The sequence below is a fragment of the Nomia melanderi genome, chromosome 6 (genome assembly GCF_051020985.1).
Source record: "Nomia melanderi isolate GNS246 chromosome 6, iyNomMela1, whole genome shotgun sequence".
In the NCBI taxonomy this organism is placed as follows: Eukaryota; Metazoa; Arthropoda; class Insecta; order Hymenoptera; family Halictidae; genus Nomia; species Nomia melanderi.
The window spans coordinates 10,365,581-10,382,385 of NC_135004.1; the positions used below are offsets into that span (position 1 = coordinate 10,365,581).

A 16,805-nucleotide genomic window follows, 5' to 3' on the forward strand; every position below is an offset into this window, starting at 1 on the left:
AATTAATTGATCCTTCCAATAATCGATCTTCGGATAATCGACGCTCTATGTACCAATACGCGCATCGAAAGCTCATCAACCAATTGTAGGGTCCAATGCAAAAGGGCATATGCTACAACAATAGCATTGTGGGATATTGAGGCTCGTAGAAAATAGTGTTCCATTGGAAATAACAAGATTTTGCAACCACGTTCAAAGTCAGTGTGCACTTACAACGATCAAGTCTATTTTTTGAAATAGCAATTTTACATGAAAGTTGTCATTTCTAGAATGGTTAAACAGCAAAAAGTGCCAGAATTAACAAACAGTTTGTGACATAACTCGCTATCGCACAGAAATCATAACGCATAGGAAGAACAGTCATTCATGTACACAATTGTAGTATAGTACAACAGTTTATTTATTCGAAGCAACAACATTGTATTTATTTGAATAGAAATTAAATATTATTTCTCTTTGATCAATACTTTGTAATTAAAGTAAATGTAGATATAAAACAAACACAGAATTCATCTCTCACCTAATAAATCATTCCCTCTAAAACACTACCAACAAACAGCTGTAAAATAAATCACAGAACAAAGGATTAACTCTTCCCTACGTTTCTCACTACAAATATTCAGTACATTCTAATAAGACACACAAAACTAATCAAAACCAACTGGAACATAAATCCCACCTAAATTAATCAATCTATTAATCATTAACACATCAATATTAATGAATACATATCGCACACAAAAGTAATCAACAAATCTATATCCCAATATTTCCCGCATCAAAAGGCCACGCGAAGTTCAGTATCAAACATTAAACCTTATAATCCCATTCTATCGAACTGACCGAGAGTCGCTATTCAAGTGCAAACGGTTATTCGGTCATCCCGAATAATCGTTTGCCAGAAAATCGGAACTTGCCGCAGTGTCAGTGTCGTGTCGTCCACGCTCGCCATAGAGGTACGCGAGTTCCTCCAACGCTCGCTATGCTAAATGTAGCTTTCCGGCGACCTCGAGTCCGCGGGTGCTTCCCTCAGGAGCATTCACCTTTTATCTCGGTACTCCGATCGAAATTCCTGCACGAAGGCATCGCGTACCGGAGGAGAAGAGTAGCTAACCCGACATCAGAAGTATTTCCTGGAGCGGCGAGACGGTCTTTGTTCTGCCCGTTCGATTATTCTCTTTTTCCTCTTCTTCCTTCCTCCTGGCTCGAAGCTTCTCCTCCACCCCCGCTTCCACCAACCCCTTCCACGACCGTCTTCAACGGCAACCCGCCTCTATACACTCTACTCCATCTCTGGCCTCCCTTCCATCCATCGTTCCCCTCTTCCTCTTTCCTTCATCGATCACCGAGCCCGTCTTCGTCGTTCCCTGGAAAAGCGAACGCGTCGCCGGCCGGCCGGCCTGCCGGCGCGCGCGGAACACCATGAATTCACTCGTGCCAAGTGGAAGAGGTACGATAACCTTCGCATTCGTGACCTTGGACTTAGAGGTGTACCCGGGGCCCCCCGTGTTCACGTTTGCGCGCGCGCTAGCGTGTCTCTTTTTTATTTCCCCTCGCCTGTCCTCCTCTTGCCACACTGTTTTTCTTCCGTTTCACTCGTCTACGCTATCCTCGTGTCCGTCTGTCTGACTTGCGAGCGCTCAGGTGAAACACGACCGTTCGGTCGGACCGATCTAATTAGAGGGACGACATCCTTTCATCGTCGGTCGTTCGCGGATCGCAACCGGCGAGGGTGGCGGGAGGGAGGGAAGAAGAGAGAAAGGCAGAGCGTCACGTGGGAGTAACCTCGTGAAGACGACCTAACGCCGAGACGAGAACAACTTCCGGCTTGTATTGTCGTGGGTGAGGTGTCGTCGAATGGCTAGCTCTGACCGTCGGTTTTGCTCTGTTCCCGATTGTTTCGGCAGATAATTCTCGAACGAGGTTGCGTGGGGATGATTAGATCATGGGTCTTTTGGGGATTGTGATTAGGCTTTCGAGAATGTTATTAGGGAAACAGAATCGATGGAATATGGTTCTTCATAGTGAGAATTGTAAGAAATAGGATGCTTCGGATGTTTCTCTTTTTTTAATTTCGTGCATTATGTGCAATTTTTGCACTTCGTTTGAAAATTTTCTGTGCAGTTTGCTTCCGTGCAATTTGATGTTTTGAGAATTGGTGGAATTCAATTGAGAGAACTGAAATTAGCACTAGGCTAATAATTATCTGATATAATTAATTGATTGTATGTAATTGTAGTGGTTAAAATTGTAAATGTTCGTAATTAAAGGATATAATACAGCAAATATAGAAAATTTTATATCATATGAATTATGTTATATGATTGTACATAATTATATAATTCAATTTTCTGATTGCGTGTAAGGTTTGAAAAAAATTGTTGCCGGTAACGTATACTTTTCTGCAATTAGGAGTACTTCGAGGTGCACACGTTTAACGTGATAACAGAGATGATTACTGTCGTTCTGAAAATTTATAATCTATCCCGTTAAACTTTTGCTTTATGGCTCCTTTTAAAATTGTACTCGTCGTTTATGGTTAATAATTTTTTACAAGGAAAAAGAAATTTTATGATCACGGTGAAATAACATTTACCTGTTTAACCTTTACTTCAAAGGTTAAATATTCATAAAAGAATAGTAATATTTGGCTTCAATATAAGAGAATTGAGTAATATTCGTATCCTTATTAGATTCAATTTGAAATCCACATCGCGAGTCTGACACGATATTACAAGGCAAGAGGTTAAATCCGCTTCGCTATGCCTTATTATGAAACCCGCCATGTTCCTCTTAAAACCTGAATGCATTCTTTTATTATAATACTGCGCAATTCTTTACTGGCTTACCTCCTTCTCGTAATATATGCATACAATAACGTTCAACGTATAAAAAATTGTACAGCTTGAATATTTAAAAAAGAAATATATATTGCGAATATTTTATGTTACATTATGAAAATTTTCTTTCATACAACGTGTATAGTACGTATGAAATAACATGTCCTAGTATGTGCATGTAAAGCAGAAAATTCGATACTTTCGTTGTATTAAAATGAAATAAAGTACACGTTTTTTTTTTGTCATATAAAAGAAAACATATTTATACGAAACTCGTATAACGTTTCCCGTGTTACATAATTTTTCTCTTAATTAAAAATTTTCGCTACAAAATTAAAATTGTAAATTCATTTAATAATTTTTTTGTAGTAAAAAGTGTTTGTTTCATGCATACATAAAATCCGCAGGAACTAGGCAAAGTAAGCGCTTCCGTGAGATAATTAATTCTCGTTGTGAAATGCCCCTGCTTAGACCGTGGATTTTTATGCAGATACGAATAATGATAAACTTGGTTAGAGAAACTGGGATTGAATTGAAATTAGTTTCCTTTATTGTAAGTCTCATTATCGCGATAGTAATGCGAGAACTATCTGAAACTTCAGTGAAACCGTTTGTTCTGTGTTTTATGAAATTTGCTAAATAATAACGGAATCCACGATAAAGCGAATGCATGTGTCATCAATTTTAGTTTTTGTGAACCTTCGAAAATGTGTATTTCTATCTATATTTTTCATGTTCTTGTTGAAACTGCCCTCTGATACTCATAAAAAAGAAATTTAACCCTCGCATTCGATTTATTTTCAGTTGTTGGGTGTGAACTTGTATACATTCTTAGGGAACTGAATTAAAGTATTTTACAGCGGTAGAAATCAACATCTTATATGTATGTTATTCATTGTTATTATAATAAAATTTAATTTTTATAATCTTTTAAAACGTTCTACTTTTTAAAGTACCACAAATAAAGTATAACAAATTTGTATTGTCATCTGCAACATGACGTAAGAATGAAAAGGGTGAAATATTATTTAAGAATATTAAAATAAATACAAAAGTAGAACGGAATGTTCAATGAAATCCAAAAAGATAGAAAGAGAGAGAAGAAGGTGAATACGACGAAGAGAACAACCTTTTAAACGACCGTTATTTTTCTGTCCACAGGGATGCCGGTTGACTGAAGATGGCCTCGCCGACACTCTCGCTGGAATCGCGCGCGAATTCCATCGGGTCCCTGGCCTCGCTGTCACCGCTTACAGTAAGCGGCAGTTCTCCGCCTGCGAGCGACTCGGCGATCTGCGACGTCGACAGCTGCGATCTCTGCCTCGACTCACAGAAACCTGGGGAGGCGCCCTGCCCGCGTTGCCGATTGGGAGGCGCCGGCGGCGTACGCTGCACCGGCTGCAAGTCGACCGAATCCGACGCCGTAGCTCGTTGCATAGACTGCGCGAACTTCCTTTGCCCGAACTGCGTGATGGCGCATCAGTTTATGCACTGTTTCGAGGGTCACCGAGTCTTGAACCTCGGCGACTCGAAGCTGGAAACGGTGACCAGCTCCGCGAGCACCGAGCTGCCTAAGAACAGCCTGGTGATCAACGGCGGGAACGGGAACGGCGAGAAGGTGCCCTATTGTCCACGTCACAAGCAAGATCTTCTCAAGTACTTCTGCCGCACCTGCACCGCCCTGGTGTGCAAGGAGTGCACCATCACCGATCATCCGGCTCCTTTGCACGACTGCGCGCACATCTCCGAGGTCGGCACGCAACAGCTAGACGCGATGGCTAGAGTGGTGCAAGAGTGCAGAGCTAAAGCAGCGGATGTCAGGGCCGCGGTGAAAGCAGCGGATCATGGAGCAGCAAGGCTGCAGGTGCAGTACCACAAAGCGCAGAACGAGATCAACGACACCTTCCAGTTCTACAGGTCCATGCTCGAGGAACGGAAGCAAGAGCTGCTGAAGGAGCTCGAATCGGTGTTCTCCACCAAGCAGATCTCCCTCGGTGTGCTCACGCAGAAGGCTAACGAAATGGCGGACAAGATCCTGCAGACCTGCGAGTTCGTCGAACGTCTAACCAAATACACTACCGTCACCGAAGTGCTGATGGTCAAGAAGCTTCTAGATTCGAAGCTTCAGCTGCTGTTGAACTATACGCCGGATATTGGCAGTCAGACGGTCGATCTCGAGTTCGTCAGTAACTATCAGGCGATCCAAGTGGGCGTACGGAACACGTTCGGATACGTTCGCAGTAACAATGAGAGCAACGCTGGGCCCATCGGCAAGCAACCGCCTATCGCTCGACCGACCGCGTTGTCCAGTAACGGCAACAACGGCAGTAACTCCAGCAACGGACCCAGCACTGGATCCTTGGGCGGTCTCCTGTTGGATAGACCGTACAGCAACGGCCTGATACCTTCTACCTCAACCTGTGCTTCATCCACCTCGCCGTCGTCGTTCGACACCAACAGCAGCGTGATCACGAAACGTTTCAGCTCGGCGAACAGTCTGGGACCGTTCTCGACGGCGATCAGCGACCTGAACCTGAACGGGATCAACGCGAACCCATACGAAAAGTGGAGCAACGGCGGCAACGACGCTTATCCGGTAGTAACCACGAACGATCATTTCTCGATGCCAACGTCCGCGGCCGCAGCAGCGAATGCAGCATCCGGCGACTCGGTCCTAGATCTAACCTCGAAGTTGATGTCCGCCGCGGCGATCTTCCCTCCGAAGTCCCAGATCAAACGTCAGAAGATGATCTACCACTGCAAGTTCGGAGAGTTCGGCGTGATGGAGGGTCAGTTCACCGAGCCGTCCGGCGTCGCGGTGAACGCGCAGAACGACATCATCGTCGCGGACACGAACAACCATCGCATCCAGATCTTCGATAAGGAGGGCAGGTTCAAATTCCAGTTCGGAGAGTGCGGCAAACGGGATGGTCAGCTGCTGTACCCTAACCGCGTCGCGGTGGTGAAGACGTCCGGCGACATAATCGTGACCGAACGCTCGCCCACTCACCAGATACAGATCTACAACCAGTACGGGCAGTTCGTGCGCAAGTTCGGCGCGAACATTCTGCAGCATCCGCGCGGCGTCACCGTCGACTCGAAGGGCCGGATCGTGGTGGTCGAGTGCAAGGTGATGCGCGTGATCATCTTCGACCAGGCCGGCAATGTGCTCCAGAAATTCGGTTGCTCCAAGCATCTCGAGTTCCCGAACGGAGTGGTCGTGAACGACAAACAGGAGATCTTCATCAGCGACAATCGGGCGCACTGCGTGAAGGTGTTCAATTACGACGGGGCGTATCTGCGCCAAATCGGCGGAGAGGGGATCACGAACTACCCAATCGGCGTCGGGATCAACGCGATAGGGGAGATCTTGATCGCGGACAATCACAACAACTTCAATCTGACGATTTTCACCCAGGACGGCCAGCTGGTGTCCGCCCTCGAGAGCAAGGTGAAACACGCTCAATGCTTCGATGTCGCATTAATGGACGACGGATCGGTCGTGTTGGCCAGCAAGGATTACCGGCTCTACATTTATCGTTACGTACAAGTACCACCGATCGGCATGTAGAGCAGCGAGCCGCAGCGACGCCGACAATGATCGTCGATCGCCGGTCAATCGACCGTCGGTCGTTGCCCCCCATTATTCTCGCCGGGATTGTTTTCGACGGCCCGCGCGCACCCGGGCCTGGATCTCATCGGTCTTTTATTATATACGTATATATATATAGACTTTTTTTCCTCTTTTTTTTTTACTTACGACACTTGCCTATCTTCTTCTTCGTCCACCTACTTACATACCACTGCTCGTGCTCACTTCGCCTATCCACCTTCGCCCGCTCGACCCACCTCACTCCCGTTTACGAGACGCCGATCGCGAGAGAAGCCAAAGGGCAAGCGCACGCGAGCGATCCGTGCGCTGATCGAGCTGTCGATGGAATTCAAGGTGACCGGACCAAGCTCGAGCCTGGTGGACTCGTCGGCTAGCGTCGGGCACACGCGACGTAGACGTGCGAGAGAGACGGAAACGCATGGAGAAAGTGTGGACGCGCATGTGTGAAACAGAGAGAAAGAAATCTGTTGATTTCTGAATGAACACGGAAACGCTGTTAGCGTTCCTCGCCGAGTCTACCCAGCGCGTGTTCACGCGGGCCGCGTGTCTACCACCGGAGAACCTTGGTGAATCTTCTCGAGACTAGGACACGCGTAGATCCGATCCTTAATAGTGTTCGGATCGATCGAACGGAAAGGGAAACCGGGAGACGCTCGCGTGGCCGCTTGCAGGCGCACCGATGACGCTCTTTGAAGCACACGTTGACGTGCTCACGCGTGCGAAACGCTCGTACGAAAAGAAAATGGAAAACCGAGGAGGATGATGATGATGATGATGATTAATGATGATGATGGTCATGATGATGCTCATTATGATGATTATGATGATGATTATGATGATGATGAAAAGAGAAGAAAAAGAGAAACTAACGAGAAAAAACGGAATAAGAGAACAAAAACGAACCGCCTGGCGACGCTGCTTCGGAGCGGCCCGCTCTCGCCGCGTGCGCGTGCGTGCGCGCGCGCGCACCCGCGAACCACGAAAAGACACACGAGACGTGTAAGCGCATATACGCGGAAAAAAAACTTACTTGTTAATGTTGTTATAACTGAAAATACTGTTGTTGTTGTTTAGTTGTAGAGCTCGCCGCCGCTAGTCACTGTAACCCTGTCTCTCCCCGCCCTTGGCCTACCCCTATCCCTACAAATGATGCAACCCCCACCCCGTCAACCCTTTCTAATCACCTAATTACTATTTTCCCCTCTTCCATATCGACTCTGTCCTGTTTCCTTTTTCTCTCTGTCACCCACCCCCTAAAGCTCCCAACCCCTTTGATCCCTGGGCCTGTCTCTCCTTCTTTGTCCAATCCTCTCGATCGAAAGCCGCGAGGAACGTTCTTTCCTCCAGGAAGCATCCTCCAACGTATCACGTTTTCACCCATGTTTTCTCTGGGTTTTGCAAAAGGAAGAAACATACATGAATGAAAACGAAAGACGAACGCAGACGTTACCCGTCCGTATTACGGTTCTTCCGGTTCGGTTTGCGGGACTTTGAAACTCTGTCGTTTGCGATCGTGCTCGACGAACGAGTCGATCAGGCGTTCTAGCTCCGAACTTCGACGCTCGGAGATTAGCGACCGTGCGTCGCGTTTGTCGCTCGTTCTCAAGAGAATTTTCGTCGCTTTCACGCGAGAGCTTTCTTTCTTTCTCTCTATATCTATCTTTCTCTCTGACCCTTTCTCTATGGTTTCCTTACTTTTTGCTTCCCCTGCTCTCTCTTTTTCTCTCTTACTATTCTTCTCTCGCGTTTCTTCAATACGAAAGCGCAACAGCGGTCGATCGACGTCTACGCCCTTGGGATCGGACGGACGGAGGACGATATCGACGCGCATCGATCGTTAGAAACGTCCCGCTGCCATCGCGCGACCTGTTGTCCCGGAAGCTCGAAAGGATTTAGCGACCAGGGGGTGTGGATCACCGTCCATCCCCCTGAAACCCTTATCCAACCTCGCACGACGTTTTCTCGTTCTTTTTTCTTCTTTTTTTTTCTTTTTGTTAGTTTATTAAGCGAACCAAGTTCTTTTACAATGTTATGGATACTCGCGCGCGCACGCGTGAATTTTTCTTTAATTTCATCCTAAGTTTTCAATTTTGTACGAACCGACGACAGCTCCGACGGAGATTCACTTCGTGTTGCGTTTAAAACATGACAACGACGAGAGTCCAGGACCCTCCTCGTGACAATTTTTTACTTAGTTTTCTGCCCAGTCTGCCCGTTCCCCGATTTCTTTTTCTTCTTTGCCAAGTCTCGTTTCGTTCCGGAGCGTTCACGAGCGCTTTCGCGGACACTTCGTTTGCCCGAGCGAATTTGTATCTTCTTTTTTTTATATTTTCTCGACGATCGGCAACGGGGTCGCAATCTGCCGTGGACGAGGACGGAAGAACTCTTCAGGAAGAGTTCACACGAGAGGAAGAAGGAGAAGAAAAAAAGAGCCATATAAAAATCGCGGGGAAACGTCGTGCGAGGAACGACGACTGTTTCTCTATCCCCTTTCGATTTTCGAGCCGAGGGAGGGGAGGGGGGCGACCAAACGACGCACAATTCTCGATCTTTTGAGGGATCGAGTCGCGTACTCTCACGATAACTCACGGTAACTCGGTCGAAAAGACGGCTATCTCTTCTCAAGAGGAGAATCACCTTCCCCCCATTACCCTTTAACATATCCAGCCCCAACCCACCCCCGATCTTCATTCGATCTGACTTCACCCTTTCTTCGATTACTATTTCCCTTTTTTTTTTAATTTGTAGTGGTGTTAACGTAGTGAGTAGTCGTAGTGAGTTTTTTTTCTCTGTCTGCCTGTCTGTCTCCACCCCATTATCAGCCTTTATCGTTTCTTTTAGCAAACGACGTGGGGAATATCGATGACCGTTCATTGGACCTGTCCGTTTCGGCTTTCCACTTGCATCTTCCTTGTTTTCTATTTTTTTTTCTTTTTTGTTTCTTCTTTCCTCCGCCGACGTGTTTCCGTTGCGCTCTACCGCTCGGGTCTTCCTCGATCCCGTTCCGACACAACAGACGCGCCTCCCCCGCGCGCGTGAAACGATCGACCGTCGCCCCTGTCGTCGTGTCACCGTGCCTCTTTTTTCCCCGATCACACGCCACCACCACCAACCACCACCGTCAGCCACATACTCTATGTCCCGTGAAATCCAGAACGAGAACGAGAAAAAGAACGAATGCAACCGAGATAAAAGAAAGCAACAGAAAAACCACACCGACGAAACGATGAACACACCTTTCTTCTCTCCTACGCAGTATGACCAGTAAAAGAGAACGAGGTTTTTTTTTTTAATTTGCGCCTAGTGTTCTTCTGACTTTCGATATATAGTATTAATATATTTTGTTGGATGAGTCGACGATAACATGAGCCTGACCGGGGCTCCATGACGCGACCTCATGCATGTTTACTATTACAATATTATTATTATTATTATTATTATTATTATTATTTTTATTATTATTATTATCATTATTATTATTATTATTATTATTATCATTATTATTAATATTATTATTATTGTATGTATGTATGTATTATTATTGTATTATTACGATCTTTTTTATTTTTATCTATTCATTATTTAAATGCCTCGATCTGCCCGAGGCGCCAATACAGTGTTGACGATTTTCCAAGCATATCTCTTGATGCAATGATTACCGGGAATCTAATCTTTTTTTCACATGCGACGCGCCGTTCTCGGGTGTTCGCAGCGAATGGGCTAGCTGGCACGTGAAAAATGAAAAGAAAATAAATGTTGCTCGACCGTCGAACAGGCGACACAGCCACGAATTTTGAGGATCTTCCCAGTCGATCGGGAAAACCGGAAGAAATTTCGTTCGAGCCGAATTCGTGTCGCGTCCCTCCGATTTCGGGGCTACCCGGAAGTTCCGGAAAGCCTTCGCAGCCGGTCCAGAATTTCCGGGCGTCGAGCCGCCGCGTGATCTCGATGGTCATTGAGTCGATGGTTGAATCTTCGTTAACTCGAGCCTCGAAGGATTCGCCGATCGTGAACGACGAGTTTCTTCCTTAACCTCTTGCCCCATCATCGATTGTTTTGTAACATAGAATTTGTTGGCCGAGAAACGGACCCCCGTATTGTACATTTAATTCGAACATCAAATATCGACGCTGACGAATAACGTCGCGTCCCAATTGTAAACCGAAAATCAACGATATTCGTGTTTATCAGATCTGTTTGGTCATTTTCGTGCAGAGTTTCTTTCGGCATTTTGAGGCAGGGGGTTAACCGAGGCCGGCGTCGAGTTGGAATTCAACGATCAGCGTTTCGAAGAGATTGTGAGAATTGACGAGGGGACGAGAACGCGTGCCAAACCAAATTGCATTTACGGAAACGACGAATCACGGGAGCTTGGCGACGAAAACATCAGCAATCGGATTTGAAGTTCATTCAGGGGGGAAGAAACAAAAGACTCGCAGACACGTGGTGCTGCAACTAATTAATTACGGTAAATAACGGAGAGAATAATCGTTAGTCGTATATATTGTTTGCGCTGTGAAATAATTTTTAATGTTCGTTAGAGGCTTCGTTCGCCGACAGTCGCGTGACACGCCCACGCGATGGGCAAAGGAACACGAGCGTGAAAGGGGGGAAACAGACTGGGAGACCGGAACCGAAGATCCTCGGGAATTCGTCGCCGCCATTTTGTTCCTCTGTCGCCTAACCGACTGCACTCGGCTCGAAAGGTTCTTGCTCTTCTTTACCGATCACGTTGTCGTTCGCGCGCTCGATCGGTTGAGTCATCGGAAAAGTTTTCTCAGCGAATCATCGCGACAGGATCTATCCTGCTCGTTCGCCCTTTTTTTTTTCTTCTTATATTTCTTCGCAAAAAGAATGTTTCTAATCAAATATAGACGTATAAGCGAGAATCGAAAGAGGAAAGGGATCGCGGGGGTTAATTGAACGCGTTGAAACTTCACGTAGCGACGTTTCCCGATACTTTTTAGTTCCTCATAGAAAAAGTTTCCTCCCGGTCGGATATCCAATTAAGTGGCGGAACATCGGCACCGTTTTTCTTCGTGCTCGCCGAAGGGGCTCGAGGCCTCCTTCTCTCGTTTTCGTTTTCTCTCCTTTCTTGGTTATTCTCGCGGCTACAAGGGCGAAACGAGCCACCGCGAACGAGTCGAGCCCTCTCCTCTCCGGTTACGGACACGTATGAATTTCGAATTCGTTTAATTCCATTTCCAAGATCGCACCACGTCGCGTCTGTCCATTAGTATTTAAATCGCGTACGCCTGTGTTGATTCTGTAGTTTATTATCGCTAATTAATTTACTCTTGTATCATTATCATTACTTTATTAACTAGTAGTTATCGTAATTAATATTATTATCGTTCACCGGCCCGGTATCTATCGACCGGCCGGTTCTTATCCACCGGAAGACAAGCAACAACGAGAAAATGAAAAGCACAGTCGATCGAACGGCGGAAACCGGGGTCAGCCGCCCCGCGACCGCCCGTCTTGCCAGCTAGCCACGTCACTACCACGTATCGAATATTTCTCTCTTTTTCTTTATTCTTTTTATACTTTTTTTTTCTTGTTTTCTATTTTCTTTTTCTGTCTCTTTATTTTCTTCTTCTTCTTCTTCTTCTTCTTTTTTTTTGTTTCTCTTCCACTCTTCCAACGGCCGTTCCCCGCCGCGAACGGTGCATGCACGAACAAAAAGAACAACACCGGAACAGGCAACAAAAAACGAGAAATAGACAAGAACAGCGCTAACTTTGATATGCATTATTCCCAAAGTAAGAAACGATGTGTGTACATGTGTGTGCGTGTGTGTGTCACTGTGCGTTCACTGTATGCGCGCGTCCGGATACCACGGATAGAACGCAAAGCAAGCTAGTAAGCAAGCAAGCAAGCAAGCAAGCAAACAAGCAAAAGCACAAGAATGAAACGAACATTTGCGACTCTCTCTCCTTTTTTTTGTACTGGTTTGTTATGTTATTATTTTTAGACGATACAACCCGATTGTTCTTAATTTAAATGTAAATCGTATTTTTGTTTGTTTTTTAGTTATTTTTTGTTGTAAAATGCTTTTTAATAATATTTTCAGTTCACATTACACGACACCGGTTGGTTTTGGTCTTACTTTATTTTATTTTTTTCTCTTCGCTCACACTCTGCTACACGCTGCTCCCAGCCCGTCAACCCCACCCGAGTTCCCCGCGCCTCAAAGTCGAGGGAAACCTCGAGGACCTCTCCGTGCTACCTTCCCCGTATACCTTCGCCGTGGAATATGAATTTTTCTCCGAACACTGAATATTTATAAAGGAATATTTTCATTGATTTCCAACGGTACGCTCGAACACGCGCTGGTCGATGTAATTGATATTATTGTTGAAATGAAATGTCCTCTTTTTAATAACGATTTCTCGTGGCATTTGTACCGCCAGCGCCAACTGCGATGGAATTTATCAGAAAATACTCGTCTTAATTTTAGTTAACGCGATTTAAACTGTGCCACCGGATAAATTTATTTTTCCTTCTAACTGTTCTGAATCTAATGAAATTTGCTTTTTGGGCTATTTCAGTTTGAATCCGAACTTTCCCGTTGCCCAATCAACACGGCGGTTTAAATACGAATTGCGATTATCCATCGAAACCGGAGGCAACACCTAAATATTCATTTTATTCCTTTATTTCATTTTACAAAACACGAGTATTCCTCCTCTTTTTCATCCAGACAACTATATTTACGACTATCAAACATTCCTTGATCCAAAACCGTACATTCCATTTTAGTGTTAGGTATTGCTGTGTTTTTTCTTTTTATTTATTATATATGGTTTGCAAAAGTATCCGAGCGCAATAGTTTCATGCGATACATTTCAATAGGTTTGCGTGATCGGCTCACGATCCGGAATTCAGTATCCTTGTATTGAGTGTTCGTAAATAATTCATACACTTTTCATTTGTTGTAAATAATCTGTTGTATGCCAGTTGAATGACAGCGTAAACGTTAGTGCATGAATTTTCTTTTTGAAGTTTTTGAAATTTCGTAGAGTTTATTTTTCCATTGCTTCGTAATTCCCTTGTATTTTATTGTCGAAAGTGTGCCAATTATTTACAGAGACAATACGCGATGCGCGGCGCTCCATTAAAAAACAACAAAAGGATGTTGCCCGATACTTTTGCACGCCGCTGTAGCTTGATAATTAATAGCTAGGCTGCGGATGTTTATATACAAGCTCACGTTTTCAAACCGTAGACACGGAAATATTATAAAACAGATATTTATTTTTTCTAGTAGTGGTATTGTCACGATGCTCCAAATAATATTGCGTATCTCAAAGCTTTGTTTCGCTGGATTACAGGCACAATAAAGTATATTTTCCGTCGGGATACATTCCGCCACGATTTTCCGGCTCTTGTTACTATTCTAGGAATTACGTTGTTTCTCTGTGCGCACAAAAAGGATAATAAAAGATTTAGAGCGACGTCAGCTACGCAATATTTTTGAAACATTTCGACAATTCGAGTGACGCGTTGCATTTATAACGAAATATTCAGTCAAGTAAATTTCATTAAAATCCACGAAGAGTTTTCTACGCAGTCGATCGGACGCTCGAATTGTACGATGTCAAATAAGGTAGAAACTTTGCTGCATACATCCAAAGTTTTTATTTTATCTGTTGTATTGTGCACATTGCAGTTTCGCTACGAACGCATAAACGACCGTAGTCTAGCAATAGAATACATAGACCTGCTTCTTGAAGTGCGTCTTCGTTCCAAAGTACAAGTTTCTAGTCCAGTTGTTAGTTTCTTCCTATTTTTATATTTCCTTTATCTTTCCCTGCCGCAACATGAACGTCCCAAACCCACCAAACTTCGTCGGAAAATATACGTGTGGAGGTTGCGTACAGTTGTTAACCAAGCTCCTCGGATTGTGTTTCAAAGAATTTCTGAAAATAACGCCATCGAAATATTGCAACTTCGCTTATCTTCTGCCACTTTCTCGACAAAACTCGAATTTCGCGGGATAATGGGACATTTCTAGAAAATAACGTTGAACGCTCAATTTCTCGCCCCAAGATTTTTGAGACGTTTCAGATAGCGTTGCATTCAAAGGAACAGGTGGCAAGTATGGTTGAAAAGTATATTAATGTTCCATTAATTCTTTATTAAGTTTAATCAACCTTAAACTACAGTGTCAAATGTGTCAACCTTTTGCACTCGACAGTATTTCTCATTATAAACACTCATTACTTTCTGACGCAGCATTGTCAATACTGTTTCGAACTTGTATAAAGAATCATCTTGCATAAATTAACACGTTGTATGCCGCACGATTTCAAAGAACAAAATACCCAAAATAGAAAAAATATACTAAATCATTGATTGAATTCCATTATTATTATTCCACGATCATCTAACTGAATGTCACTACCTTAGGTAGCATTATTTATAATACAGAAATGTTTTCAAATAAGCATCGTTTAATCCAGTGAACCATAGTAATTCAACGTGTTAAACAACGTAATTGTTTCATTTCTATATTTCATGTGTTACCTTATTCCAAATTCAATGTTGCATATTTAATTTCCTCATTTCGTTGTGTTCAATCAAGTCACCGAGAGCCGCCTTTCGAGTGCAAAGAGTTAATTGATGATCAGACTCCAGCAAATTATAAACCACGCCCTCTTTCATCTGCCGCGTGGAAAAGATCAATCCTGAGGACTTGGTTAACGACCAGATATTTCGGTAAAGGTGACACGCGGATAATATCGAAAGCACCAAAGAACACCGTGACCGTGAGAATAACGAAGGGGACACGATGCATACAGCAATAGCTGAAACCTTCCGGTACTTGAAACGGATGGATCGGCGGGCTCTCACAGTCCGCCTCGTTTCATGCTTGGTTACCGTTGGTCAGACCCTCTCAAGGGAAGAAGGACGAGGCTCTCACCGCGATCGAGAGAACAACGTCGAGCCCACTGAACTGGGGAACACGAGACTGGAACACGATTCCGTGTTGCTATCGAGACCCTTTTGCCATCGGAACAGCCATTGCAACCGATTTCTGTGTGTCTTTAACAGGACAGATGACGGGGTATCTCGTCTTTACAATTTAGTCGCTGAAACAATATTTTCTAGGGAATACATAGTTTGAACATCCAGGACATTTTGAAACGTTCCTTACAATTACATATTTAACGTGACAATGACTTTTAGCTTTATGCAAGGTATGGGTAACTTTAACATATTTGAAGGAAAGGAATGGGTAATTAGTGGACATGGCTGGCAATAATATGTGGTCCATAATGTGTTAACACATTCGAGACTGTAATTGTATTAATATTAAAAATATTGTATTCTGTATTTATTGAATAGAAGTGCAGATTTTGGAATGACAGAAGATCAAGTGACAAACTCTTTTGTTAAAATTTGAGGATGACATGCTTGCAAGAAAAATTAAAAGTAACGTAAGACTATGTGCTCGTCTCGAATGTGTTAACTTAGTGTCGCGACACTAATCCTCGGAAGATGGACGTTTTCGACAATTTCAAGGACATTCAAAATTATTCGAATGATTTTAAACCTTCGAAAAGAGGATTTCACATTAAAAAATAAAAACTCCCCTTCATTTTATTTTATTATTAATAAAAATTGTGTCAATTATTAACATTAATTTCTTAATAAGCAGTTAGATTATTATTTATTGTCATAAAAATGATTGCATTCATGTTTCCTCCTCGTGAGAACTTTTAAAGGTCAAATAATATTTGGCATTTGGTAAACCAATTTAGATAACACTTTTGTCGTCACTTTATTCTCTATATTTTATATTTTCTTTCATCTGTCTTATTTCCATGAAATTTAAAATACAATTGCAACCACTGTAAAGTAAAGGAAATATTAATCGTTTCATTAAATAAATTTTGTTAACATTTCTGCTAACAATAATATAGTACATTTATGTTTACTTTTCAAAAGCGACGTAAAGTATGAAATTTCTATCATTCGAATAATTATGAATGACACTGTTGATCCTCATTTATCAATTCTTCTAAATAGATATTCAAAAGTATTTCTCTGAGCCGCGTCGATTCCCTTAATAGAACTATGAAGGGTAAGTCCTATCGAAAAATTTGTATAATCCATTTAACCAAAAAAATATTAAAAAAAAAATATTCTTTATGTGTTTGACTAAAAAAGTATATGGAATTTCAATGTCATAGCCCAAAGAATTGATTATTAAACTGTAGATTTTTATACAAATACAAATTTTTGTAAATCAGTTGACAAAAAGATTGGAACGCTGAATAGAAACTTCTATCATAGATTTTACTATCACAATATCTCAAATTTCAATAAATTTATTTTGTTTTGTT

At 43.3% G+C, this 16,805-nt stretch overlaps 1 protein-coding gene across 5 annotated transcripts in view; it reads left to right on the forward strand.

The window, feature by feature from the left end:
• brat (tripartite motif-containing protein brain tumor) overlaps positions 1–14,828 on the forward strand; it is a 155,915-nt gene extending 141,087 nt beyond the window's left edge. For all 5 annotated transcript variants that reach the window (XM_076368282.1, XM_076368280.1, XM_031992788.2 and 2 more), the window contains one exon: positions 4,002–14,828. In XM_076368282.1, coding sequence (XP_076224397.1) covers positions 4,021–6,411 — 2,391 coding nt within the window. In that variant the 5' untranslated portion in view covers positions 4,002–4,020 and the 3' untranslated portion in view covers positions 6,412–14,828. The remainder of the gene's footprint in view (positions 1–4,001) is intronic.
• The last annotated feature ends 1,977 nt before the right edge of the window (positions 14,829–16,805 follow it).